The sequence below is a fragment of the Physeter macrocephalus genome, chromosome 20 (genome assembly GCF_002837175.3).
Source record: "Physeter macrocephalus isolate SW-GA chromosome 20, ASM283717v5, whole genome shotgun sequence".
NCBI classification, from domain to species: Eukaryota; Metazoa; Chordata; class Mammalia; order Artiodactyla; family Physeteridae; genus Physeter; species Physeter macrocephalus.
In genome coordinates this window covers 83,670,745-83,698,260 of record NC_041233.1, presented here as the reverse complement: position 1 = coordinate 83,698,260, position 27,516 = coordinate 83,670,745, and the positions used below count along the sequence as shown (strand labels likewise).

Genomic DNA, 27,516 nt, shown 5'->3' with positions numbered 1-27,516 from the left:
GGGGGCTCGGGCCGGTGGGGAGAGGGCAGGTGCCAGGGTGGGGGGGTCCCTCCCGCTTCGCACCTGGGGACACGGGGCCCGAGGCAGGCTCTGAGCTCCGGTGGGACCCGTGTGGACGCCCGCTGGGCTGCCCTGGGTCAGGCCTTGGGGAGGCCCGGTGTCCTCGACCCCCCAGTTCCGGCTCCATGCCCTGGAGGAGCCTCCACCACCGGCATTTGGTCACAAAGTGAGGTGTCCAGACACTGAACTCGGCCCTAAATTTCTTCTCAGCAGAGTCCTCTGTGAAGTTCTTCTCAAGTCTGAAGGACTCGTTTCCGCAACGGAAGGACCGGCTTCCTCCACCTCCCCCTCCTTCTCGCTTCTCAGCCCCTCGACTACTGTTCTTCTCGGGCGCAAGAGGCTCGGCGGCACCATGAGACGGGGCCCAGGAATGACGCCTCCGGGGCTGGGTCGTGGCGCTGTGCGCGCAGCTCCGGACTGCAGCTCCCTCAGGCCGGGCGCGGCCCGGGGGCGCGGGGGCCGAGGAGTGGGGATGTGTGATCCAGGGGCCTCAGCACTGGCTTCGGGGCCTCATGCGCTCGGGTGAGGACGTGGTAATGTGTCCGGGCAGTGGCTCACGTCCTTGCCCTGTCCGTCTGTCCGGCCGTCTCCCCAGCAGTTAACACATCAGGCCCTCCGTGGGTCTGCACGGCGCTTGGCCCTCTCCCTCCCAGACCCTAACCCGACCCCACTGGACGTCCTCCAGCCGGTCCTGGAGGTCCACCTGGAGCTGCACCATCCGGCAGGTCAGGGGGAGGCTCAGGCCCCGTGGGATGGATGCCCTCCCCCCGGGATTTGAAGAGCCCAGCGGTGAGGGGGGCTGAGGGGAGTGGCCGACAGACCCCTGGGACCTGAAATCCAGGCCTTGAGCTAAGAGACGGACAGGATCTCTGACCAAGCCCAGAGAGGCGTGTACGGGTGGTCAGGATGACTCCCGCCTTGTTTGAGGCTTGCTGTGGAATGCCTTTGTGTAGGCATTCTTTCCGCTTTTAAATCTCTTACTGAGGTGTGATGCCTACACAGTAAAGGGAGCTGGGGTGCCTATCCTCAGCGTGCAGATGAATAGTTCTCGCCGACGGACACACCCACGGAGCACCACCCTCACCGGGGGGGCCCTGCAGCCCGGGGGCCAGGCCGCCACCCCAGCTCCCCAGGACCCAGGAGCCTGAGCTCACCTGCCCCTGCTCCGCCAGGGCCTTCTCCAGGTCTTCGATCCGCGTCTGTGCCCTCTGCACGTCCGCCTGCAGCTGCTCACGGGTCTGTAGGATGGGAGGAGACATACATCAAACTTTCTCTAAAAGCCAGACGCGCCCACTTGGACGGGACTTTAAGGGGACTGTCTGCCTTTTGGTTCAGCCAGTGGAGAGTAGCCCCTTGGCCAGGACCGCTCTGGAGTAAAGGGGAAACTTGGAGGCTTAGCGGAAGCACGCGACCTCGCTGAGATTACGGGGGGTGATCTATAGATTCATTCGGGGGGATTGTTAGGGAGAAGCCTCGTTTACAGGATGAAGGAGGATCGAGCTGCTGGGCGCGGGCCCGAAGCGTCTGCTTTAGTCGTTGGAGACTAATGAGAGGACACACGCAGGGGGCTGCTGAGCCGCGCGCCGGGCGCGGCCCCGGGGCACCTTTCCTCCCCGCCCCGCGCCTCTGCCCGACCTGGGCTCACCTCCTTTTCCGCACTTCGCCCTCACTTTCTTCCCCAGAGCCCGACCTCCTTTAGAAGACCAGCCCCCGGCGCCCTGCTGCGTGAAAGCCCGCCAGCAGCGCCAGCTGGCTTCTAGGGGGTCGGAGCCCCCTTCCCCTGAGTTACTCTGCCCTCACAGGGTCCAGGCCGCAGGGCACTTTATCGTGATGGGTGCCCCGGCTGCCCTGGGAACAGCGTCCGGGGCACACGGATGAGAGCGTTCGGGCCATCGGGACACAGGGTGTGAGGGCGCCTCCACTCCACTCGGGAGGGCGGGGTAGCCCGCCCTGGCCCGGGCCCACCCGCCGCCGAGCGGCCGCCAGAGCCGCTTCCCAAACAACCACGTGTCGGTCGCCTGGGTGAGCATCTCCAGAGGCCCGACCGTGACCGCGGGAGAGAAGGGCCGGGCCTGGAAGGTGCGAGGGCCCCTGGCAAGGCCGGGGGTCAAGCGGGGGAGCCCAGTGGGAGCCGGAACGTGGCGGCGTGGACGTCAGTTAGACCTTAACTTCTCGCTCTGCGTCCAGCGTTCCTCCGACCTGCTCCTGCAGCAGCGCATAGGCCCGCTGCAGGGCCTGGTACTCCATAGTCAGCTGCCGGAACCTCAGCTCCGTCTCCTCCTTGGCCATGCCCTGGAGGGGCGCACGGAGACACAGCGTTAGCCGGGCCTCTACCGGGGACCCGAGAGGCAGGCCCTGAGCCCTGGGATGAAAGGCCGAGCTGGCTGATCCGAGGCCAGGGCTCGGCTGGGGCCCACCTGCCAGCCAGGCTGTCCTGAGCCGGGGACCCTGCATTCCTGACCAGGCTGCCCTGAGGCTCTGCCGGAGTGTGTCGGGAAGGGACCTGGGCCTTGTGAAAGGCTTAAAGCTGAGGTCTCACCTTCCAAGCTCCCTGCCTGCACAGTCACCCCGGCTGCCTCCCCGCTGGCTGGGATGTCACTTGCTGCCCCAGGGAGAAGGCAGGGGGCGGCTGGCCTTCAGAGAACAAGCCATGTCCAGGAGTGCCCGGACGGGAACCCTAACGGGCCCAAGCTCCCCCAGGCCCGTCCTCACTGGCGGCAGCTGTGCTACCCTGTCCTGGATCTCTACGCGGGTTCACGGTCGTGGGGCCATCCGCCAGGATCTGCCAGGGGAGGTGCGATCCGCGGCCTCAGTGCCCGCTGTGCCTGGTCGGGGCCGCGGACCACCGGCCCCTCCTCATCCCGCACCCGCAGGGCCGGGCCAGTGTTCTCCTGGAAGGAGGCGCGAGGAGGGTGGGACACCTCGGCTGTGTTTATTCAGAGACAGAGCTTGTCCTCATCACCTCTCCACCCTGATGCACGACTCGGCTGCACCCGTGGCGTCGGTGCTGACCCCTGCTGGGTGGCCCAGACCCCCCCACCCCCGTCACCCCGAGAGGGCAGGAGCTCTCTGCACCGCTCTGCAGAGGGGGCCCTGGTGCAATGACGGGGGTGACGCAGACGGGGCGTGCGTGCGAAGGAAGGGGGCAGCGACAGCCAGGCAGCCACAGCAGTGGGAGGTGTTTCCCACTGTACAAAATCGTGGGTTATTGAGGGTTACAGCCGGTGAGGGCCCCTCCGGGGAGCAGGCCTCCTGACCCCGGCCCCGCCTGCCTCCGTGCCGCCCGCTGGGCCTGTCCAGAAGCCACCGCGGGAGGGTACCTCCTCCAGGTCGTCGTCTGGGGTGCACGGGGTCTGGTCTGTCCTGCTGTCCGTTTGATAAGAGATGGAAGAACCGTCAGATTCCAGGGAAGCCTCTTCGTCGTATCCAAAGAAGGTCTCCACGACAACCGGCTTCTGACCAAAAGGGACGGTGTCAATCCAAACCCAGACCAGCTGCCCGGCCGCCCCCAAGCGCACGCCGGCCTCCATCCTGGACCGCCCGCGCCCCGCACTGCTCGGGCCGCCCAGCCTCGGGCCGCGGGGGCCACCATCCGGGCTGGCGGGCAGCAGAGTGGGACGTGGCCCTCCTAGCGGCCTTTCTAGGGGACAGACAAGTCCATATTTGTGCCTAAGGAATCTCTAACAGCCTGTATGGGGATCACCGTTGGTTGTTCCAAAACCAAACCAAAAAAAACCCCACACATTTTGTAAAAAGCAGGATACAAGTTAGGTCCTTTGGGAATGTCTCCCAAATCTCCTTTAATAAAAATCACAGGTTTAAGGCTTCCCTGGTGGCGCAGCGGTTGCGAGTCCGCCTGCCGATGCAGGGGACACGGGTTCGTGCCCCGGTCCGGGAGGATCCCACGTGCCGCGGAGCGGCTGGGCCCGTGAGCCGTGGCCGCTGAGCCTGCGCGTCCGGAGCCTGTGCTCCGCAACGGGAGAGGCCACAGCAGTGAGAGGCCCACGTACCGCAAAATAAATAAATAAATAAATAAAAGAAATAAAAGATCTGGGTGTGAGTCCTGACCCCATCACTCATGGTGAGACTTTAGGGAAGTTTCTGATCCTCCCTGAGAAAAAAAAGAAAGAAAGTCACAGGTTTATCAAAAAGGACTGTGCAGCAAAGAAACTATCCCAGGTCTTCAAATTCCCTAGGGGCGCAGGGGCACAGGTCTGCCCGGGAGAGACCCCGGCGCTGCCGCCCGCGGTCCTGGCCCAAGGCGGGGAGCGTGTCGCAGCTACCTTCTCCTCCTCCTCATTACTGTGGTGAATTCACACCTTCTCTTGGAGATTTAAAGGAAACAAGGTTGGGTTTTTCAGTTTTAAATATAAAGAGAATACTTACTTTGGGTCCTGTTTTGGTTATTTCGTAAGAACAATTTTTAGAAATAAGAAAACCATTTTCTTTTCACATCTAAAGGAAGAGGTTCTCTCCTGTTAAGTGGCTTTTTAAAATACACGTTTCCTGTACTCGTTTACCTTGGGGACTTTTGCCATCTTCTTTCTTTGTTTCCGATATCTTAAAAGCTTATCACGCTCCTGCAAAAAACCAGTTGAGGAGATTTTTTGAGTAGTTGAACAGCTCTGTCAGTTTTAAATACACAGGTTAATATTTCCGAGTCGTCGTCTGAACGGACCGAGGGGGACCTTGAGACTGGTCTATCGCCTGCATTATCACAAAGACACTGCAGTGAGGCCTGCTCAGAGCGGTTTGCTCTGAGGGTTTGGATGGACCATCTTTCCAGCTCGGGCTGGAATAGGAACGGCGGGTTTGGGTGTCTCTGAGCTCACGTCTGGAGCTTCCTCCGCTGTCTGGGGTTGGGGCCCTGCGGGGCAGGGGTTAGAGTGGCACACACATAAATGGAAGTTCGAGAAGGACGCGGGGCCCAGCCCCTCTCCGCTCTCCCAGGGCAGATGTCCACAGGGTGGCATTCACACGGTGGAGACAGACTGGTCTCACACGTGAGACCAGTGACCCTGTTCTCTCCAGGGAGCTAGGCTGCATTTATGGGGCCATGAGGAAGCCAGCCAGGCCCAGCCCGGGGTCCATGTGGGGGTGGAGAAACCCATGGTGGGGGGGTGAGTGTCCCAGGGCGGGAGGGGGAGCCAGCTCTGAATCAGGCGTTGCCAAAAGCCAACTGGGGTGTTGGCTGTTTCCCTGCGTGACCCTAATGGGTGGGCGTTCTCAGTCACCACGGCAAAGCCTCTGGGCAAGCAGCACTGTGATCATAAAACCCACCCAGGGCGGGGGTGGATGCCCCTAGCTGGATGGGGAGGAACCACTGGCACAGGACGGCTTTGGGGACAAAGGCCCCAGGAAGCGGGAGGAGACGTAGGAGAGGATGCTGACTGGTACTTACTAACATGCTCTTCACGTAGCCGGCAGTCTCCAGAGTCTGGAAGAGAGAAGGCACGCGGAGAGCTGGGAGCACAGCCCTTGCCCCGTGGGGGCCCCCGAGCCCCGCAGGCCCCCAGCCTCTGCTTCCTGATGTAGAACCCCATTTGCTCTCGCCCACCCCCTGCCCTGAGAGGGGGGGGTCTTATGTGGCCCTGGTCCTTCCTGCCTCCCTAAGCTGATGCCCCCAAGGGCACCCGGGCACCTGCAGAGGCTCAGGGTGAGTGTGCATCCGTAACTGATCAGGATGCCGTCTTTGTCCTCTTCCCCTCGTGCATTCTTATTGTGGGGATGGACGGTCACTGGTCATTGAAGGGACAAGAGCTCTGACCTCAGGCCCTGTCAGGGAAGGCTGGGTGGTGAGACCCCATCTTGCCCACGGGGTGGGAAGATGCCCCGACCCATCTCAGTTCCTTCGGAGGTGATTTCAGTCATGGAAACAAGACAGACCAGCGCTCGCTGGCCCTGCGCCATGCCCGCGACAGGACGGAGAGCGCCGCTGTCCCCTCTGCTTCCCTGCCCCCCGCCCCCGCCCAGGGCACAGAATGACCAGAGCAGCTTGTTCTGAACTGAGCTGACCGTGGAGTCAGTCAGGTCCCCCAAAGACGCAGAAGATGCCCTGATGAGGGTAACTGCAGGAGGGTCCGTGCAAGGACTACTGGAAAAGCTGTGCCGGGGCTGGGGCCGCAGCGGGAGGGCTACGTAGATGGAGGGTGGGGCCCCCTGGAGAGACAGCCCCACACCCCAAGCCCCAGGCCTGGGACTGCGGCCTTATTTGGAAGAGGGTCTTTGCGGAGTGATTGCGTCATGGACCTTGAGAGGAGACCATCCTGGATTAGGGTGGCTGGGTGTCCAGAGAAGAGGGGAGAGGCCCCAGGAGGACAGCTGAGGTCAGACGGATATGGCCGGCGGCCAAAGACCCGTCCTCCCCGGCACCGTCTGCGGGAGCGCGGCCCTGCCCGCGCCCTCACTTTGGGTCCCACCCCCAGCGCTGTGAGAGCCCCGGGGCCAACACAGGCCCTGTTGCTGCTCTTGAGGTCGCCGTCCCGAGGGCGGGGGGCGCAGAGGGCTTCGGCGGGGGTGGGGGCCCAGAGCCGACCCTGGGGGAGGGTGTCCCCCGTCTCCGGCAGGCCCCGCCCAGCCCGGGCGCAGGGTGCCCTGTGGGTGGCAGAGCGGGGAGGGGAGGGGACAGGAGCGCGGCTGGTGGGCAGGCGGGGAGGTGCCCAGCGGTCACCTTGGAGAGCTCGTCTATGAGGTGCTGCTGCTCCAGGATCTGCAGCTTCAGGAAGTCAACCTCTCTTTCGTCCTGGCTCTGGTCCAGGTCGTTTAAGGAACTGGGTCTCCTTAGGATGCCAGCCCTCTGTCTCTGAAAAACCAACCAGACCACACGACGCGACACGTGGGCCGAGGGGGCCGACGGGTGAAGGGCGGCTGCTGCATCCCAGCAGCCCGGTCACCAGCCGCCCGTGGGCTGCGGGTGGACGGCCTCCCCGCCGGCGAGCTCCCGGTCCCACAAACGCCCGCGAGACCAAAGGCTCGATCTTGTTACCAAACCTCGCGTAGGAGAGGCTGGTTCCACGAGAGCGAGGCCCCTTACCATCTCTATGTTCTCCTGGGTGATAAATTTTAACTTGTTTTCCATCCGACGTAAAGCGTGGGACAGATCTTCGTTTTTCCGAGTAAGGCGTCTGTTTTTATCCAGCAATGGCTTGTACTGACTTTCGGCTTCCCTTAAACGCTTTAACTGAAAGACGAAATAAATTAGACAGAGTGATGTTTGAAAGTGTGCAGAGAACCAGCAGTCTGCAAACAGAGGCAGTAAAGTGAGAAGAATAAGCCTCAGGCTCCACAAAGGGCAGCAGCCTGGCCCGTGCCCGATTCAGCCCATAAGAGCTGTGGGAAGCAGCCCGGCTCGTGACCCTTTGGGGCCCCTTGGGGAGCTCCCACCCCGGCAGCACAGGTCACCGGGGAATCTCCGCGGCCACGAGGACTAACGGTGAGGGCGCCGCTGAAGGGCGAGGTCCTCACGTGTGCCCGATCACACGCAGAACTGAGGATACTTGTGCCTCGGTGACGCGGGGCAGGGGTCGGCCAGCCAGCTCCTGAGGCCCGCATCTGGCCCCCCACCTGATTTTGTCAATAAAGTTTTATTGGAAACAGCCAAGGAGCCTGGACGCAAGGCCCACCCCTGTCACCCTCATTCCTCCTTTTCCCACAGGGAATTTGGGAAGAGGGGGCCTCAGCCCCCCCGCACAGCAGCCACAAGCCCACAGAACCCAGACGCCCCGCTGCCACGCACCAGCTCGTTCCTCTCTTCCGACAGCAGGGCATTGCGGTCCTCGAGTTTCCGGATGATCGCGCTCAGCTCCGCAATCTTAAGTTGGAAACGCCGAGCGTCCTTTTCATCCAACTGCTGTTCCTAAAACAAAAATCAACTGCAAATAACTGTTCCTAGACACAGACACAAAAACCATTGCAAATCTCAACACACCAGGGAGACCAAGGCACTTCTGCGTCACGCTCGCCCGTGATTCCGAACAGCCCTGGGGGCCGGCAGCTGCTGCTTGGAGCGCCGTGGGCGCGGCAAACCGTACGCTGGGGACAGGATGAAGGAGCAGAAATGTCCAGAAGTATCCAGATGCGGGGGGCGAGGGCATGCAGATATGGGGGCGAGGGCCTGCCGACGCAGATGCCGCAGGTTTGCGCGACGCCGAGAAAACCCCGGAAACCAGCACCACGCTTCACGCGGCCACTGCTGGCCGCAGCTTTCAGGAGGGGGGCCTGCCCTGCACTGCAGGCGGGGCATAATTTTCCTCGTGTTATAACACGAGCCCAGGAAAAGGTGTTCAACTTAGACTTTCAAAAGTGGGTTTCCCAAGAAAAGTGGTCCCTCAGATTTAGTTTCTAAGAGGTCACTTCGGGAACCACTAGAACCTGATTGAAAAATCAAAGAAAACATTTTGATCTGGCTTCAGAGTTTCTCTGGAGTTACCGGAATCTATCGAATGCCAGAGCAGGAGCTGGTTTTGATCCAGTTAAGCCATTTATAATAAGATTATAAAATGTCATGCTCTATTCTCAAAATGCCGCTGTCCTAGGGCTGGCTCGGCTCAAAAGCGGTTCTGTCCTCAAAGCAAACAGACACGTGTCCGGGAAGGTCCGAGGAACGGTTCCTCATTCAGCAGGTGCAGGAGAGGCGAGGGGGCAGACCCGGAAGGACCGCAGCGAGGGTCCGTGGAATTTAGACGCCCTCCCGGATTCCCGGAACCCCAGAGGGCTGTGCCTCAGGAGCGGCCGTGAGGAAGTGGACGGCGTCCCCGCCCCGCGCCGTCGTGCAGCCCAAGGAGCGGAAGGCAGCATGGGCACGCGGAAAGCGGTGGCTGGGCGACTGGTGGCGTGAGAGGCAGAAGCCGCTGCGGGAGGGTCAAAGCCAGAGGGGGCGAGCAGGGGGCCGCCCCGGGCCGCGAGGCAAAGCCCACGTGCGTGCGGCGATGGAGCAGCCCGGCCGCAACTCCCACCAGCGAGGGCAGGGACCCTTCGCGGCCTGGGGCCCGGCAGCTGAGGTGGGTGCAGCTAAGCCCGACGCCTCGGGCAGGGCCCACGGCAGGGCACGGGGGAGGGCTTGTGCTGTGCTACGTCACAAGGAAGGGAAGAGACGGAAGTCTCTGGGCCCTGTCGGCCAAGCCAGCGAAGCTGAGGGTCCCTCTGGCTTGCGGGCTGCCGACGCGGTCGGTGTCGCCAGGGCAGGAGGGCTTGGGCTCTGGGCTCCCCAGGGAGCTGCCCGCGGGGCCGTGAGCCGCGGGCAGCACTGTCTGTGACTCTGGGTGGCCGGGCCAAGCATGGGAGGTGCTTACAGGGCTTCCCGAGTGGTCTGAGGCGTCTCCTGCACCGCTTGCGTGAGGAAGTTCCCGTCTGGGGCTGCCCAGGTGCCGGTCGGTCTCTTTGACCTGGGACAGCTGCTCATCTAGAGCCTCTTTTTGGAGCTGCAGTCTCTGAGCATGCCCGGCTTGAACCCCTAACTCTCTCTCCAGCACGAAGACTGCTCTGTCTTTAAATTTTATCTCCTCCATCTACAAGGAGAACAGAACACAATCACACACGCAGGCAGGGTACAGATCCGCAGTTACCATAGAAACAGGCGGAGTGACTCTCTCGTACAAGCGTCAGGAGGGGCACCCACAGCAGCAGCCCTGCCGGTGTCTCGGGCTCTGAGACCCGAAGCAAAGCAAGTGGCCCTGGACCAAGCGAGAGCCGTGCGCCGCCGCCCAGGCCTCACGCGACTCCCCAGCTCAGACCAAGCTGGGGGAGCCGAGGACGTCTCCACCACACACCCCTCCCCAGCCTCCCCGGGGTCCTGGCAGGACTCCCCTCTCCCAGGCTGGCCTGCGGGGCCCCTTGGCCGGCAGGGTCTGGAGAGGCCACCTCTACCCTCTGCGTTCTGCTACACGTCAGGCAGAATAGGGGCTCCCCAAGTTTCCCGTACCCCGTCAGTGGGATGAGCAAGGTTTGTGTTAAAACAGGCGGGCTGTGAACACAGAGAAGCAGGAGCCCTGGGCCCGAAAGCCCTTTCGGCCTCTTTCCTGCCCTGCGGGCGCCTGGCTCGGGAAGGCTGGACGGCGTGTAGGGCCAACATGCGTGTCCTCCCTTGGCTCCAAGGTGTGGGTAGAAAGCAGGGGCGCTGCCCGGCTGCTCACAGGCAAAGCCACATTTTAAATTCAGCTTCCTCTGCGCTGAGGCTTGGGGCGGGGGGCTCCCTGGACAAGCAGGCTCCAGACGGGAGGACAGGGTGCCCAGGGCGTCTGGTGGCTGTGAGGGGTCTGCAGCTCTGCCCACTCTCCCTCAATTGTCAACCTCCTGATAGCGGTCAGCCCTTCCAGACACAGCTGGAGGGGCCTCTGGGCCCCTCCCAGCTGCCACAGGGGCGGCCCTGACCAAAGCGCAGGCCACTGCCCTGGGGGGAGGGCCAGGCGGAACGGGCCCCGTGCGGCCCATTCTTTAGACAGACAGGCTCGGGTGCTGGGGGCGTCATTACAAACGGCACCAGACTGACAAGAAGACTCGGTTTAAAACATATTTCAAACAGCAGAGCAGGGTAGGATATCCTGCCGCTTTGCTTGCTATTTAAGGTTTGAGTAAGTTAATAAATCAGCCATCTGCTGAAGTCAGCTTGGGACAAAGAGTAGAGATGTCTAATTAGCCCAGATCCCAGAATTCACAGGCAAGCCACACACTGAACAGAAGAAAAGAAATCCTTAATTGCTAAACTCCCGTTGCCTGGAGCACACAGCAAAGGGAAAGAGGCAAACCCATTCAGTTAGTGGAAACAGAGGCCGGTGAAAATAAGGTCATATTAAGAAGCAGCTATATTCTCTGGTCTCACATTTACAGTCATATGCACAGACACTTTAGAACCATCATTTTTCCTTCATCAGGAAACGTGAAAACAAGTCTCCACTCTCCCACTTAAACCAGCTATTTAAGCAGATGGTTTGGACCAGGAAGCCACCCTCCCAGGGAAGTCACTGTACGTGCCACGTAACGCGGCCAAGTTAGCCGGTCCACCCCGAGGTGGAGCTCCGAGATCTGCCCACCAAGGAAATGCGTGCGGCTGCTTCCACCCCACTGGGGGGGGGCGGAATTTGATTTCTGAAGATGGGAACTCCTCTAAGATCCCAGGGGGCCTTGCGCTCAGCGCCTCGTGGCGCCCGACATGCCAAGGGTCTCATTCCTGCATCTCCCGGTCCTGCTGCTTTAGACACAGAGGCCCGTCCGTGAAGGAGGAGCGTGTGCACCACGGGCACGCCCAGCTGAGGGGAGACACGCTCTGTCGGATGCATGGGGCCCCCACCTCACTCAGGGGGCTGCTTCCAGCTCGGGGAGCACATTCAAACCCGGGTAGCGGGATGGCCAGGGAAGCCTGAGTGGGCGGCCGCGGGAACGCTGGGCTGTTCTCCTGACCTGCAAGCAGCACTGAGAAGAACCCACGCCCCTCACGGCAGTCTCTGTATGCGTTTAACCACTCTGACTAGCTGTCCAGACAACTGGGGGCAGGTAGCATCCCACACCATAGGTTTTTATGAGAAAGCTGAAATTGGTGTTGCCTGTACTTCTTTGGTTTTGCAGAATTTTTAATAACCACCTGAGCTTGTATTTTAGCGAATGCTCGACAGACATCCCCCGATCCCACAACAACACAGCATGAACGTGCCCGAAGCGGCTCCTGGGGCCCAGAGCCACACCCCGTCCCCACCTGCTGCAGCCCAGTCCGCAGAGTGTGTCACCAGCCCGGCGCGGCTGGGACGACGGGGACGCACCTGAGCTCGCAGAGGAAGTCGGAGCGAACCACCTCCTTCCCTTCCACTCTGACAGGGTGAAAATTTGGTCAGGAGCCCCCCCACCCCCGCCCCGGGACCGAGTCTCGCCAGGGTCACTGTGCAGCCGGACACGGCTGACGAAGTAGCTCCAGAGCCTCCCGGGGCTCCAGACTTCCCTTCTGTAAGATCCAGGGAGCCCTAAAAACAACAGGCCTGGGCCTCAGCAGGGAGGCCCCAATCCTGCGGTCACCTCCTGAAACCCCCCGGGCCTTCCGAGGCGAGCCCCGGGGTGAGAAGCACCTCTGAGCCCAGAGCCCTTCCTGCAGCCCTGCGGCCCACCCGGCTCCGGGCCTCCCTGGCTCTGTCTGGGCGTGCCTGCCGGCCGCCGCGTCCCCACCCTCCAGGAAGCTTCTCCTTGAGAGCTCTGTGCCCTCACGGGGTGCCACGCCCCCGGCCGGCACCCAGGGTCCCGGGGGCGAAGCAGGGGCCAACTCTCCAGAGCTCCCCGGCCCTTGCCCGCTGGCCCGGCCCAGCCATCCTGACCCTGCCTACGCCTGGCCCTGCGGGGGCCCTCAGCCTCACGCCTCACCAGGGCCAGCCCGCTGCCTGCTGGCCTCTCTTACACGGCTACAGATGGCTACAGCCTCCCCTTCAGACCCTGTGAGCCGCACCCAGAAGACCCCAAACTGGCTGGAGCCACAGGACACGGGCCGGAAGAGCTGGGGCAAGCGGGCAGTGGCCAGGCCCCGAAACACCAGCCAGACTGACCAAGATGCTGCGGGGGAGTCTCCTGCTTTTGGTCGCTTGGGAGTTGTCGTGTTCTTTGCAAAGTGGCCGCCCCTTGTGGAGGTCCACTCCCTTCCTCCCTGGGCCGGGCTGCCAGCGAGACCCATCTGCAGGCGGGGCTCCCGTCCCCCTGGGTGCAGGGAATTCAGGCCCCAGGTTTGCTACAAGCAGCACTCTTGGCAGGGTCCCCTCTGCTCGGGGCGCTGGCCACACGAGGACACGGAGGCGCGGACCTCCCCGCACGCTCCTTGGCTTCCCGGTCAGGCTGGCCACGGCCACTGCGCTCCAGCCTTGTGCCTGGGCTGCAGTAGGGCCCCCGGGCTGGCCTTCCCTCGGCTGCAACCCTGTCCGGCACTGGCTGCGGCACGGCCGCTCTTGCGGTCACACACGCCCTGGGTCGGCGTCCAGCGCTGGGCGGCGCACGGGGAAGGGGAGGCCGCATCTCCCCCAGGCCAGCGCTTCCCTGAGCACTGGTGACCTCTGACCTTCCGGAACCACGTGCCTCTTCCCAGACCCAGGGAAATCGTCACCACACCCCGGGATGGGCCAGTGCCACGGCCGGGGAAACAGCAACTCTTTGCCTGACGTTTGTAAGAAAGCGGGGTTGCCAAATATCTTCCAAGGTAACTGCAGACGGGGTCACTCTGTGCGGGAGCCCTGAGACCCCCGACGGCCGTCAGCAGGGTCGTCCCTGGGGCCGCGTCAGTGAACCTCGCTGCACCGTGGCTGTCCTGGGACCCGGCACCACGTCCCTCCTCTGGCCCGCAGCGTCCTGACCGCTGCTGGCCCTGCACTGTGGCTCGGGGGGCCAGGCCCTGCCTCTGGACAGCCCCCAGCCCGCCTCCCCTCCAAACCTCAGCCCTGCCCCCAGGCCCCTACGGTGGGGCCTCCTCTGGACCCCACACCCTTCACCCTCCAGCCCTGCTCCCACACTCCCTGTCGCCCAACCCCGCCTTCTCTGAAAATGCCCCGGAGCCCCCGTTCCCAGCCAAGGCCGCCCGTCCCCCCGGGCGGGGGCATCACACTTGGCCTCAGTCACGGTCACTTCAGACGTGTCTGCACAGCTGGGCCGGGTGTCACCCCTGAATCCACAGCCGGGTCTAGGGGCCAGGATGCTCTCACCAGCTAGAGCCTAAACGAGAAGGTCGAGGACGTGCTGGGCCTCAGTTAAGCAAGGGGGCACCATGGGGGCAGCGCCGCAGCGGAGAGAGGGCCCTGCAGGGAGGCTTGGGCCATGATGCTGGGCTCGCGGGTGGCGGGAACTGGCGCTCACTGTGGCCCTCGCTCTGGGGGCACCTCCTGTGTGTCGGGCACGCAGCTGAGACTTCATGTGTGTTTTTCCTAATTTGCTTTAAATTGCACAAACATAGAACATTGATATGTATTGAAATATATGAAAGCTGTTAATACAGTAGGTCCTAAGAGTGCTTATCACAAGGAAACAATTTTTTAAATTTTCTTTTGGTTTTTCTTTTATTGTGTCTCCATGAACTGATGGATGGTAACTAAGCTCACGGGGGTAATCGTTTCACATAGATGTCAGTCAAACCACCGTGTTGTACACTTTTTAAACCTATACAGTGACGTATGTCAATTATATCCCATAAAAACTGGAAACAATTATTTTGTATATTCTATAATATGGTTGGGCTCTGGGAATAGTAGCTGAGGTGGATGGGGGGCGCTGGGCCCTGATGCCGGCGGGACGGCACCCTGTGGACCGGCTTCCAACAGCGACACCTGGTGGAAGGGGCGGGAGATGCGGTGTGTGGAATGTGACCCCAGCGCCCATTCACTCCCTACTGGGCTAAGTGAGACAGACGTGGAGCTGTGGGACTCTTGCGGGGGCGGGGGGGGGGGCGGTGTTCTCAAAAGGGAAGTATTGGTCTTCTCGCTATCAGGCATGTATGTCTTCAATGATATACATATGAAAGAGATATATATGTGAAATATACACACAGAGACATATATACACACACATATATATATACACGCATATACTGGGCCCTGGTCTCCGGAGCCAGGAGGATGCACCCGATGAAGTTCCTGACCTGCAAAGGGCGGCGACGCTTTCCCAGACAGTGCACAGCCTGGGAACGTCAGGAGGGCCTGGGGCCCATGACCATCAGCCGTGGGCCTCTGGTCTCGCCTCTCTGGGTCCGGTGAGCTCACAGACCGCAGAACCTGCTAGTGATGGAGTGCGGGACTCATGCCAGCCAACACCAGCCCCTGCCTGGCTTGAGCTTAACTTGGGGCTGTGAGAAGGGGAACCTTTCGGAAACCCTTTCCAGGAAACGGGGGTTCCTTTGCAGGTGCCTTGTTCTGGCCACACTGGAATTGGGAAGGAAAGCCGGGTGGGCGGAGGGCAGAGGACTGCAGCCTGCCCGGCCCTGGGGGGCGCTGACTGTGGCGAGTTCTGAAACGCATCCCGCTGTTTTATAGCAGCCTGGCCTCTCTGGAGTCTGCCGACCAACAGTAGGGGTGTGAGGTGCGCCGTGCGGGGGACCCTGCCCGAGAGCAAGGCCGAAGCGATGCCTGCCCCGCGCCCCCTTGCCCCTGCTGCCCGCAGCCCGCGCCCCGCGCCCGCCACACATACCAGCCGGCGGATCTCCCGCTCGCACTGCTTCCTGACGCGGGAGATCTCCTCCTGGTGCAGGTGGTGCACGCTCCTGATCTCCGCGGCCTTGATCTTGTCGGCCTGGACGACCATCGTCAGCGCCTCCTCCACCTGCTTCTTGGCCCCCTTCAGCTCGGAGATCTCCTGCCGCATCCTCACCTTCTCCACCTCGAAGCCCTTCCTGGCCTCCTCCTTGGCCTCGGACAGCAGCGCGGCGCGCACCTTGTCGGAGGCGCCGTCACGCGGGGCGCGCAGCAGTGCCCGGAGCCGCTGGTTCTCGCTGTCCCTGGCCTTGACGGCCCGCAGCAGCTCGGCCTCGTGCTGCCGCAGCAGCGTCTCCCGCACGGCCTGCAGCTCCTTCATCTTCTCCTCGTGCAGCTTCGCCCTGAGCTCGGAGAGCAGGACGGCGCTCTTGTGCTGCTGGAGCTCTCGCGCCTGCTGGAGCTCCTGGCTCTTCTCCCTCTCCGCCCGGCCGACCTGCAAGACCAGCGCGAGCCCACGTCTGTGAGCCACGCTCCGCGCCTGCTGAAACCCAGCGCAAGCCTGGGAAAGGTGGTTTTCCTTGCCAGCTTGGGAGCGACCGTCTATTCGAGGATGGCTCATTAAAACATGCCTTGACAACAGAATCAGGCCCTGGCGGAGGACAGCGTGAATACGCACCCGGAGGCGTCAAGCCCGGAAGCCCCACTAGCCTGGAGAGTAAAATCGCAGACACACGGGCCCCCGGAAATCTGCGGTGCACGGGAGGGTGAAACCCTCCCCCTCAAATGAATCTGCCCAGGAACGGGCACAGCCCGTGGGGAGCAGGGGGGGTGCGGGCTCCTGCCCTCCGGATGGCTTCGGCCCCTCCCCCTTCCGCCCGAATAAAGGGACGGCTCGCTTACCTTCTGTGGCCTCTTGGCAAATGGAGAAACCGATCTAGGCAGCTGTACTGTCTGTCTACGTGATGTCTGACGTCTAGATTTTGGGGGACACTCGGTTTTTTTTACTGCATGATTGATTTCCATCCGAAAGCTCTGACCTGGGCTGAATGACCCCACCACACACCATGAGGCATGAAGCCGGCGCTCAGAATCTACTTAGGGCATGAAAGAGCGGCTGGGATCCGGACTTGCCCCGGGTCTAGGTGGGGGGCGAGGGCAGACAATCAGGAGGAGCCCGGCGGAGGCACACCTGGGCTCACAGCCCCGCCACCCCTCCCCAGACACACCCAGGGTGCCCTCGCTTCCTGCCAGAACGCTGAGACCCTACAGAGCCCTCCCCTCACATTCAGCGTGTCCCGAGGGACGCTTCACCGCCCCGCCCCGCCTCACAGGTCTGTGTTCTCAGTCCATATGCTCCTCGACCGGGGCTGTCATCCTCGGTCACGCCACCCCAGTCCCGTCAGCGAGTCCCGCCACCACCGCCTGCAGGGTGCACCGCGTGTCTGTCACCTCCCTGGCCCCCCATGGCCCCCAGGCCTCCGCTGCCTCCTATCGCCCCCTCTCCACGGAGAGAGCTCAGGAAGCACGAAGCTCACCACTCTGGTCCCCGTGTGACCCTCTTCTCCGTCCGTCTCCCGGTGCATTTAGAATAAAAGCAGCACCATCTCCCAGCCCCAGGAAAGAGGGCGCCATCTGCAAGACCCCGTGCCGCCCACGGGGCGCATCCTTGCGGGAGAACGAGGCATGGGCCGCAGCCCCGCTCCATGGGGCCGCACGCCCTGCGCTTTGTGTTCTTTCCCGGCAGAGGCGTGTAGGCTCTGACCCCGTGACCCCTGGACGTGCGCCTGCTGCCACCCTCCTGGCTTGCTCTGCCCGGCCCGGCCCAGCTTCAGCCCCGAGCGGTCTCCCGCGGTCTCGACCGGCAGCCTCTGCAGACTCGCGGGGTCAGGAGCTCCCGGGCCCACTGCAGCGACCCCATTACTTTGTGTCACTGTCTCCACAGCAGTCGTCACTCCCAAAAGTGCCTTATTTCTCTCTCTCTGTGGCTGAGCTGTCTGCCTCCCCTGCCAGGGCCGGCTTTCCCGGGAGCAGGTGGGAGCCGTGGCCACCTTGTCCTCTGTTATTTCCCCCTTCAGGGCAGACCTGGGACGCTGACTCCCTCAGCTGGTGCACCCCGACGGGCAGCCCTATTGTCAAGTGGGGTTCGGTCCCGAGCCTTCCCTCAGGATGGCTCAGACCCTGCAGTGCTTGCAGAAACTCTAATAACCGGGGCCCCTGACAAGTCCCCAGCGGCACACGGGGCAGGCACAGTGAGCGCCGGCCCAGCTGTTGGGTTTCTGCCTGGAGAACTGGGCTATTGCTGAAAGCCTCGACCAGACAGATATTTATTCATCTTCCATTTAAGTGAATCTCCCTTTTGTCCAGTTTAAATTGAGTTCAAGACACCCAGAAAAGCAAGATTTGGAGGGGGGTATTTCTCAGTCGTGTGGGCGTGGTGGCTCTCTAGGGCAGCCACTGGCGCCGTTTCAGAGCCTGCTCAGGGCGGGAGGCGCTGCCGTCCCCACAGCGGGTGGGGTGCAGAGGTCGGCAGAGTTGGTCCTGAAGCTGGACGTGGTGGAGCCAGAAGCGCACCCGCACCTGAGATCCAGAGCCCAGCTCCTCCCCTTGATGGACGACGTAACACCCACCTTCAGCACACCCTCTTGGATGGGAATCAGCAGAGAAAGGAGAAATGACGTAGCATGCATCATAGAGGTGTGTTTTGTTTTGTTTTGTTTGGAGCAGACAGAGAGAGAGAGAGTGGAGGAGAGAGATATATCAGCAGAACAGTTCAGGGTTAGATGGGGTTTAACCCTGACTCTGAGCTAAGCTGTGTGGAGTGAAAATGGAGACTACACCCGCCTGTGGTTATCCTTCGGTCCAGTGCCCGTGACTCCGTTGTGGAATAGGTGTCTGCCAGAGCCCACATCAGACTTGCAGGAGAGGCCTGGCGAAAACTGAGCCGACACGGGGCCGGCCTCCCGGCCTCCCTGCCCGTCCCCGCAGCAGCCCCGATGCTGCTGGAGCAATTGGCTCTGACAGAGCCAACAGCACGGCTGGGCTCCCTTTGGAAGCCCTGCCTCCACGACGGCCACCGTGGTTACCGGAAGCTGGAGAGGAAGGGATCTGGCAGCTGAAGGAGAGAAGAACAAGCAAAACGAGTGAGGGTCCCGGGAGACGCTTCTGTGGCTGGGAATCGGCGCTCAGCTGGGCTCACTCACTTGCAGTTCTGGGCAGAGGCACTGACCATGAAGACCAGTCCGGTGGCTTCCTGGGAGCCCGGCCAGGAGGCGCCCGTGAGCGCACTGGTACTTGTCTCTGCCACGCGCTCACCGCTCCTCTCCTCTCTGAGGCTCCGTCCACTAAGGGGCGGTGAATTCCTTCCCTTAGTGTCTGGGCCGAACCGACAAGCTCCCCTGGCCACGGAGACTGGCTGATGGCGGGCACGCAGGGTGTGCGCAGGTGTGCGCAGGTGTGTGCAGATGTGCGCAGGTGTGCGGCTCCAGCGGGTGGAGGGGGGAAAGGGGCAGAGTAGAGGCAGTGAGCAGAGGACACACGACACAGCGTGCTGGGGAGGAGGGGGTCAAAGGCCCCTGGCCCCCAAAAGCACAGAAAATTGAAGATCGACCGACATGACCCGGATCCCTGAGCTCAAACAGCTCTCCATGACGCAGAACTTTTTAGGAGCTCCCAGCAGCTCTGTGACAAGCTCAGCCTCACTGTACCCTCCTCAGAGGCTGGAAGTAAGAAAAGCACAGGAACCTGCTTGCAGACCATAAACTCCTGCAAATAAGCACCAGTTTTTATCATTATCTTTCAGCATGTTTCCCCCTTGCTGCCTTGTTCACAGACTGGCCTGTCTCTTTTCCCTTTCAGAGCGAAGTTCACTTTGGTAAGTGGAGGAGGCAGGGGAGTCGGAGAGAAGAGGGAGGGAGGGGGGAGGGGGGAGGATGGAGGGAGAGGGAGGGGAGGATGGAGGGAGGGAGGGGGAAGGGGGAGGACGGAGGGAGGAGGAGGGGGAGGACGGAGGGAGGAGGAGGGGGGAGGATGGAGGGAGGAGGAGGGGGAGGACGGAGGGAGGGTGGGTTTGTCGTCAGGATTCCTCCTCCCTGTGGAACCCTGTCTGCTCCACAAACCTGCATGTGAATAAACAGCTTCTCCTCCAAACTCCAAAGTTCTCATTGACCTTCTCCTGGAAATTAACGCACAGTCTCCGAAGCAGAGAAGACTTTTTCTGGGCAAAGACCCTTCAGGCAAGTGGGTCTCACCTTGACTGCACGGCAGCACCAGGGAAGCTTTAAAAAACATGGGCGCCTGCATCTCACACCCCAAAATGATGACTTATTGTCATTGGGCAAGGGGTGGCCTGGGCCTTGGGACTCCTTTTAAATTTCCTGTCCAGGTGAGTCTGAGCGTGAGGCCAAGGAGGGGAGTCGTCGTGGCTCCACTCCTGGGGTCTAACACGAAGTCTGGGGGAGAGCTGGGAGGGCTGCGGGAAACCCAGGACACGGGGCCAGGCCCGTTAGTCCTGCTGATCACTCCAGACAGGCCCCAGCACACACACACACACACACACATACACACACACACACACACACACACAATGCACATGCCCATACGCACAACTGTCCTCACCCATGTACACGTGTGTACACACACAGACACGTGTACATTCACATGCACACATGGGTTGTGGAACCCTAGCTGTGGTGTGCTCTCTGGGGCTGTGAAACATGTGAGAAGGACAGTTAAAACCAGCTGTTCCGCAGCATCCAATAAAAGGGTTGAGGATGCCCTGCTCCCACTCACGAGTGCCCGGAATCGGGTCCCACCCCGTGAGGCCCAGCGAGCCTCTCTGCCAGGTGAAAACAGACGGCAGCCCGACCGTATGGAATGGCTGGACGTCCGGATGTGCTTCTGATGGATGCTCCTGCCTTCCCCTCACGGGACCTTGCGGTCAGCCCGTGGTGGAGGCCCTGGTGCTGCGGCCCCGTGTGAAGTGGGAGTGATGGGGGCTGGACCAGGGCCCAGCAGGCCACCACGGGCCTGGGACTCTTCAGGGGCAGAGCAGGGGACTTCAGACAGCATCAGGGCAGACCTGGAAACTGAACAGGAATCTTGGGGCTGGAGACGGGGGGACACTGGCGAGTCCCACATGAGGCCGAGGCAGCCTTTTCCCAGCGGGTGGGGCACCGGCACGGCGACTAGCCAAATGGCTCAGACCTGCTCTTAGAAAGAAATGGCCCAGGCAGCTCGCAGGTCGGCCGTTTCAGCAGCGGTGGACACTGCCGTGCTACCATCCTTGGTCAAGACTGGCTTCAATGCTCAGGCCAGACCACAGCCCCACGAGGATGGACCACGCCCGGCTTGTGACCAGCACAGACCTGGCACAGAGCGGGTGTCACAGGACAGGGTGGCCCCACGCACAGTCCTGACCGCGACGTTCCTGAGAGTGACGGCAGTCGTGATGCCGGAAAGACAGAGCCTGGGTACACGGCCCTCCACCGACAAACTGCTGAATAGAATGGAGATGCTGTTTGTCAAGTTTGTCAGATGTTATTCACGAGAAGAGAAGGCATCAGAATCAAATTACGTTTAAAAGCTGAGCTTGTGCCCTTGCTGATTTAAGCTGCAGAGAGAAGGCGCATCTCTTCAATGGCAGCGTCGGACCGGCCACAGGTGGGCCCTGCACTCCACGCTCAGCGCCGGGCAGCACGGTGCGCCGGGCACTGCGGCCAGGAGCGGCGTGCCTCGTGGTCCCAGGGCCCTGGCGCGGTCCGTGCAACGCCTGTTCCTGGGTGGAAAGGGCCACCACTTGTAATGCCGCAAACATCTGGAGCTCTCAAAGGCCAGTCAACAAACGTGCAGGGCCCTGGAGACAGCTCAGGGGCCTACAGAAGTTTAAGCTGAATGGATAAAACAGTGCCCCTGGGAGGGATCCTATTTCATTGCTTAAGACAGGCTTTTAGACACATCACTTTTCTACCAGCAAGGGTGTTTTCCTTCCTTAAAAAACTAAAAAGAGAACTACCATATGACCCAGCAATCCCACTACTGGGCATATACCCAGAGAAAACCATACTCCAAAGAGACACATGCACCCCACGTTTCGCTGCAGCACTGTTTACGATAGCCAGGTCATGGAAGCAACCTAAATGCCCATCAACAGACGAATGGATAAAGAAGATGTGGTACATATACACAATGAAATATTACTCAGAGATAAAAAGGAACGAAATTGGGTTATTTGTAGAGACGTGGATGGATCTAGAGACTGTCATACAGAGTGAAGGAAGTCAGAAAGAGAAACACAAATATCGTATACTAACGCATATATGTGGAACCTAGAAAAATGGTACAGATGAACCGGTTTGCAGGGCAGAAATAGAGACACAGATGTAGAGAACAAACGTATGGACGCCAAGCGGGGAAAGTGGCGGGGGGCGGGGGGTGGTGGTGGTGGTATGAATTGGGAGATTGGGATTGACATGTAGACACTAATAAGAATAAAATGGATGACTAATAAGAACCAGCTATATAAAAAAATAAATAAAATAAAATAAATAAATAAAAATTTAAAAAAAAAAGAAAAGGATGTTTTCCTCTGCGGTCTTACTTCTAGAAACATTATCTCCTGCCAACCGCCAACGACTGCTCTACAATCGGGTCCATTTCAGGAACAGACACTAGAGCAGAACCCGCAGCCCCGCCCACGTCGGAGGGCCTGCTTGGTGTTGCCCCTGCCCCTCCCCGGCCAGGTGCCCTGGCCCAGGTGCGCGTGCGGACGGGACAAGCGCGCAGCCGCGCTCCCGATTCAGGTGCGGCAGCGCTTCCCTCTGGATGAACGGATGCGGCCCCCGACTCCCCGCGAGCCTCATACGCTCCCTGGCGCTGGGAGCTGCCTGTGGTCTTCCTCATGTTGGGCTGGTTCCTGAACACTTGGTCCTGCTTCTCGGTCTCCCAGGTTATCAGCGGGAGGGGGAGGCATTCTTCCTCTGGCTCATTTTTTTCTTTGGTGTGTTCTTTTCTGCGATGCGGCCCCCGACTCCCCGCGAGCCTCATACGCTCCCTGGCGCTGGGAGCTGCCTGTGGTCTTCCGCATGTTGGGCCGGTTCCTGAACACTTGGGTCCTGCTTCTCGGTCTCCCAGGTTATCAGCGGGAGGGGGAGGCATTCTTCCTCTGGCTCATTTTTTTCTTTGGTGTGTTCTTTTCTGCAGTGTTTTTGTCTACGAGGTCCCAAGTGGCTCTGCCCACAGAGACGAGAAGTGGAAGTCTGCGGCCTGCCCTCTGGAGCTGTTGTGAGGACGCAGCATGCCCGTGTGGGTGTGGGGGGGAGGGGCTTCCCACAGGAGTCTGGGGCGTAACTGGGATTTGCGGGTTTGGAGATCGCTCCCGTGTCATCCCCCCACTCCTCTCCAGGGACAGGGCAGACGTGCCAGCGGCCTCGGGCGCCGGCCCTGCGTGCACAGGGCCTCCCGCTGCTGGCGTGGAATCCTCTCCCTGCTCTCCGTCTCCCCCTCTCGGCTTCCCGGCTGTAGCCCCTCCTCATTGTGAAACAGGCAACACGCTGGCATCTACATCACCCACCTCACTAGCTTTGGAAAGACAACGACCTTCACGCTTTTTTCACATGACTCAATGGTAAGAAATACACTGAGCTGGTGAGCAGGACGTACCTAGTCGGAAGGCAGCTGCCAACCAAGCTCATGGTCCCCTGTGGGTCTCCGTCTCTCTCCAATGTCCTGGTCCAGACGGTACATTTTTAGGTCCTTCCCACCTGCATGGCCCTCCGTGGCCTGACCCCTGGGCCACCTCTCCTGCCGCCCTTCCTGGCCACCGGTTGCGTTACGGGAGCGCCCTCGTTCCCACCTTCACTTCCTCACTTTCCCTGTCCCGGCTGGTTTAAGGCCACCTCTTCCAGGAGGCCCTCCCTGATTGCCGAGCAGAGAGCCCACACCAGCGCCCAGCATGTCGGCCTGTAGGCTGTAACCTTGCCCGGCTGCCCAGTTCCTGTTTCTTACATGTCTCCCTCCACCTGCACGTGGTCCTGGGGGCAGGGTGCTCAGTAAGTCCTTCCTGAGTGGCCGTCCATGGCCCGGAGCTGGGGGGTGGCCGGACTTCAGCACAGGGTTCCCCCCATGGGGTCCCCTCCTCCCAGTTAGGACTAGTGTGTTTCGTAACAGCAGGTGTAACGCTTGGGTGTGCCTGCTCTGTTCCTCACACACGGTTCCAGGCCAAGCTGGGGGCACGGCTTGTAGGAGGGACCGAGGGGTGCAGGCAGCGGGGGTGCTCTGTGCCCAGCCTAGAGCCGGAGCCTCCTTGAGCCTGTGACGGAGACACAGGGGCGTCATGTCGCTATGATTCTTTCTCCTTTCCGCTTCAAGGATCCCAGTACTTCCTCCTCTTTAAGACAACGTGGAGTTAACTTGGACGGAGCTTCCGAGAGGCTTCTCCCTTGGCGCTTCTCCCTGCTAAGCTCCTCCCTCTTTTCAGAAGGGTCTCCATCCCAGGTGGTCCCACTTATCTGCAGCACCCTGGCAGCAGGAGAGGCCTGTTTTTATTGAAATAATTTCATTCTTTGCTGTCAAGTCTCAATTCCTGCACGTCCCCCTCGGTGATGAACTAACCATGGGCCTGAAATCCGCGGCGCTTAGCCCGCGGCTGCCACGTACATCGGCGTCTCTCTGTGCTCCACAGGGACCTTCTTGACCCTGGAAACCGCAACCTGCAAGACGAGGTGTTGAGTCCCTAATAAGGAAGAGGAGGGAGCTGGCGCCCGGTCCTGAGGCCGCCTTCACCAGCCCTGGGGCATGAGAGCCTCCACCCCTGTTCTGTCCAGGCCCTTGGGGGCCGGGGAAGGGTCCCTCCGGCCGTCCACCCACTTCCGTCATGAGGTCCAGAACCAGGCCCCCCTCCTTGGGTGCTGCAGCAGCATCTGGCATGTGTTGGAAACTGGACGGAAGGCTCCAAGTCCACGGAGCTGGCCGCACACTTTTGTCCTGCGGTTGTAACAAGACATTAACACACGCAAAGACTTCAGAAGGATGGCGAGGGTGGACGTTGTTAGCATCTGCCGTAAAGATCGAATTCGCATCTTATTCCCCACTTGGCCAGGGCGTAGGCACCACCAACCCACCGCGTGTTTGGGGTAAAGCGTCCGTCTCTAGGCTGAGCAGACAGAACCGAGGAGATTCCCCGGCAGCTGCCTGTGGTCCTGGTGCAGCCCTGCTCGTGGCCACAGCAGGAGACGCCCTCCCGGGAGAGACTCCAAGGATAACACAGACACATCTTCTATTTACCGGACTGACGGTAAGGAGAGGAGGGAAACGCAGGCAAGAACCGAAGAGGAAACACGGCAGGCAGTTCCCACGCCGTGTATGCCCTGCGCTGGGAAGGAAACCAGGTGCTGCTCCCAGCTCACCGCCCATCGGGGGGACGGAAACCGAGGACCCCCAGCCTGGGTGCCGCGTCGGGGGCCACTGAGCCCCTCACGTGAGCTGAGCCCATGTCTGAGGCCACATCCTCATGACGGCTGCCCCCTGGGACCAGCGCCATTGCTCTCGGTCTCAGGGAGGCCCAGGCCTCCTGGTGGGTGTGGGGCGAGGCTGGGCTCGGACCCAGGACCGTGGGGGGAAATAAGGGCGGGCAGTGGGTCTGCCAGCTTCTGGCTCATTCATCTTCAAATCCAAAATGACAGCACGTGCTAACGCCGGGTGGCAGGTACCTGTACACACGCACGCGCGCGCACGCGCGCGCACACACACACACACACACACACACTTTTTAAAATCTAGAATGTTGGGACTCTGCTGGTGGCGCAGTGGTTAAGAATCCGCCTGCCAATGCAGGGGACACATGGGTTCGAGCCCTGGTCCAGGAAGATCCCACATGCTGCGGAGCAACTAAGCCTGTGCGCCACAACTACTGAGCCCGTGAGCCACAACTACTGAGCCTGTGCTCTAGAGCCCGCGGGCCACAACTACTGAGCCTGCGTGCCACAACTACTGAAGCCTGTGAGTCACAACTACTGAAGCCCGTGCGCCTAGAGCCTGTGCTCCGCTACAAGAGAAGCCACTGCAATGAGAAACCCGCGTGCAGCAGCGAAGAGCCAACACAGCCAAAAATAAAAAAATAAATACAATTTAAAAAACATCTAGAATGTTTTAAATGATGTTTGGCTGGGAGGCACCAGTGGGAGCCGGGAGGTCGGGCGGGGGCAGGTAATGACGCGGGGGCTCAGAGAATGTCCTCAGGTCTCGTGGCCGGGCCCGTGTTCCTGGTCTACCTGTACCCCTCCTGCTCCTTTCCACTGGCCCCCACACCTGCTCTGGGCCAGCCACAGGCCCTGGAGGCTGAGCAAAGAAATGAGGGGTCATTACCTACTACACCACCTGGGTGTATCTTTCTGCAGGAAGGCCAGCGCTCCCTGGGATGGCACGTCCCCCCTCGGCCCCTGGGGCACTGTTCCCTCCAGCCCAGCTCCAGCTCAGCCAGGAGGCGGGGGAGGGGGGCAGAAGGGCCGGGGAGAAGAGAGGGGTGGCAGCAGGACCAGGTGGACGGGCGGCTACCCTGTGGGGAGGTAGCTCTCGGCAGCGAAGCCCAAAGTGGAGGCTTCAGAGCAGCCGGGGCTCGGAGAGCTCAGTTCTGCAGGTGAGGCCATGGGCCTCTGGGGTTTTTCCTCTCTTCTCCTTTTTTAATTGAAGTATGGTTGCTGTACAATATTATCTAAGTTACAGGTGTACAATACAGTGATTTGCAATTTTTAAAGGTTATATTCCATTTATAGTTATAAAATATTGACTATATTCCCTGTGGTGTACAATATATCCTTGCAGTTTATTTATGTTATACATAATAGTTTGTACTTCTTAATCTCTTACCCCTATCCTGACCCTCCCCTTTGCCCTCTCCCTACTGGTAACCACTAGTTTGTTCTCTACATCTGCAAGTCTGCTTCTTTTTTGTTATATTCATTAGTTTGTTGTATTTTTTAGACTTCACATATAAGCGATGTCAAATGGTATTTGTCTTTCTCTGTCTGGCTTATTTCACTTAGCATAATGTCTTCCAAGTCTATCCATGTTGCTGCAAATGGAAAATTTTCATTCTTTTTTATGGCTGAGTAATATTCCATTGTGCATATATGTACCACATCTTCTTTATTCATTTGTCTGTTGACAGACACTTAGGTTTCTTCCATGTCTTGGAAATTGTAAATAATGCTGCTATGAATATTGGGGTGCATGTGTCTTTTCAAATTAGTGTTTTTGGTGGTTTTTTTCCAGATATATACCCAGGAGTGGAATTGCTGGGTCATATGGTCGTTCTATTTCTAGTTTTTTGAGAAACATCAGTACTGTTTTCCATAGTGGCTGCACCAATTTGCTTTCGTACCAACAGCGCACAAGGGCTCCCTTGCCTCCACATCCTCACCAACACTTGTTATCTGTGTTCTTTTTGATGATGGCCATTCTGACAGGTGTAAGGTGATATCTCACTGTGGTTTTGATTTGATTTCCCTCAGGATTAGTGATGTTGAGCATCTTTTCATACGCTTTTTGGCCATCTGCACTTCCTCTTTAGAAAAACGTCTATTCAGTTCTTCTGCACATTTTAAAATCAGGTTGTATGTTTTTTTGATGTTGAGTTGTACGAGCTGTTTATATATTTTGGGTAGTAACCCCTTATTGCTCATAACATTTGCAAATATTTTCTCCCATTTAGGAGGTTGTCTTTTAGGGTCTTGTGTTTTCAACAAGAGTCACAGGAAGCTCTGATGCACAGTGAGGTCTGGAAACCACAGCCTAAGGGGCCTTAACTAGAAAGAACCACAGGCAGAGGTAAAAAAGATACCAGAGTCCTTTTCTAGCCGGGGCAACGAGGGTGCCTGTAGGAAGGAATGCTGACAGGCTGGTGAGGCCAGAGCAACCTGCATTCGGGCAGCAAACCCAGCCCGGCGTGGATTCGACGTGGATCTGAGTCCTGGAGCTTCCGACCGCGTCCACCTCCCTGAAGGGCCCTCTGCACTCTCATGGGCCCTGCTGTGGTCACTGTCACACTGCAGTCACACGCGCTCTTGCACGTGTGGTCCAGGACACGCAGACAGGGGTGCTCACCGCGGGGCTGCCGCACGTGCTGGACCACGTGAGTGGGGTGAAGGGACCCTCGAGAGCTCCAGCCTCCCAGACACACGGTGAAGGGAAGAAGAAAAAGGGACTCAGAACCGTGTGTCATTTATGCTTTAAAAAGAGACACGCAGGTGCGTTCAAGAAACTGTAACTTGGGGTTTCCCTGGTGGCGCAGCGGTTGCGCGTCCGCCTGCCGATGCAGGGGAACCGG

General features: G+C 60.0%; 1 protein-coding gene across 15 annotated transcripts in view; it reads right to left on the bottom strand.

Moving 5' to 3' along the window:
• Positions 1–27,516, bottom strand: part of JAKMIP3 (Janus kinase and microtubule interacting protein 3) — a 45,472-nt gene that overhangs the window by 15,454 nt on the left and 2,502 nt on the right. For 2 of the 15 annotated variants that reach the window (XM_024121455.1, XM_024121456.1), the window contains exons 2-11: positions 15,193–15,690; positions 9,351–9,566; positions 7,796–7,915; positions 7,094–7,240; positions 6,731–6,862; positions 5,462–5,497; positions 4,581–4,640; positions 3,381–3,512; positions 2,224–2,352; positions 1,215–1,298 (exon numbers count right to left, since the gene is read on the bottom strand). In XM_024121455.1, the coding sequence (XP_023977223.1) occupies positions 1,215–1,298; positions 2,224–2,352; positions 3,381–3,512; positions 4,581–4,640; positions 5,462–5,497; positions 6,731–6,862; positions 7,094–7,240; positions 7,796–7,915; positions 9,351–9,566; positions 15,193–15,690 (1,554 nt within the window). Of the gene's footprint in view, positions 1–1,214; positions 1,299–2,223; positions 2,353–3,380; positions 3,513–4,580; positions 4,641–5,461; positions 5,498–6,730; positions 6,863–7,075; positions 7,241–7,795; positions 7,916–9,350; positions 9,567–15,192; positions 15,691–27,516 lie in introns of all 15 variants that reach the window. The other 13 variants (XM_024121457.1, XM_055081001.1, XM_024121459.1 and 10 more) reach the window with 9 other exon arrangements.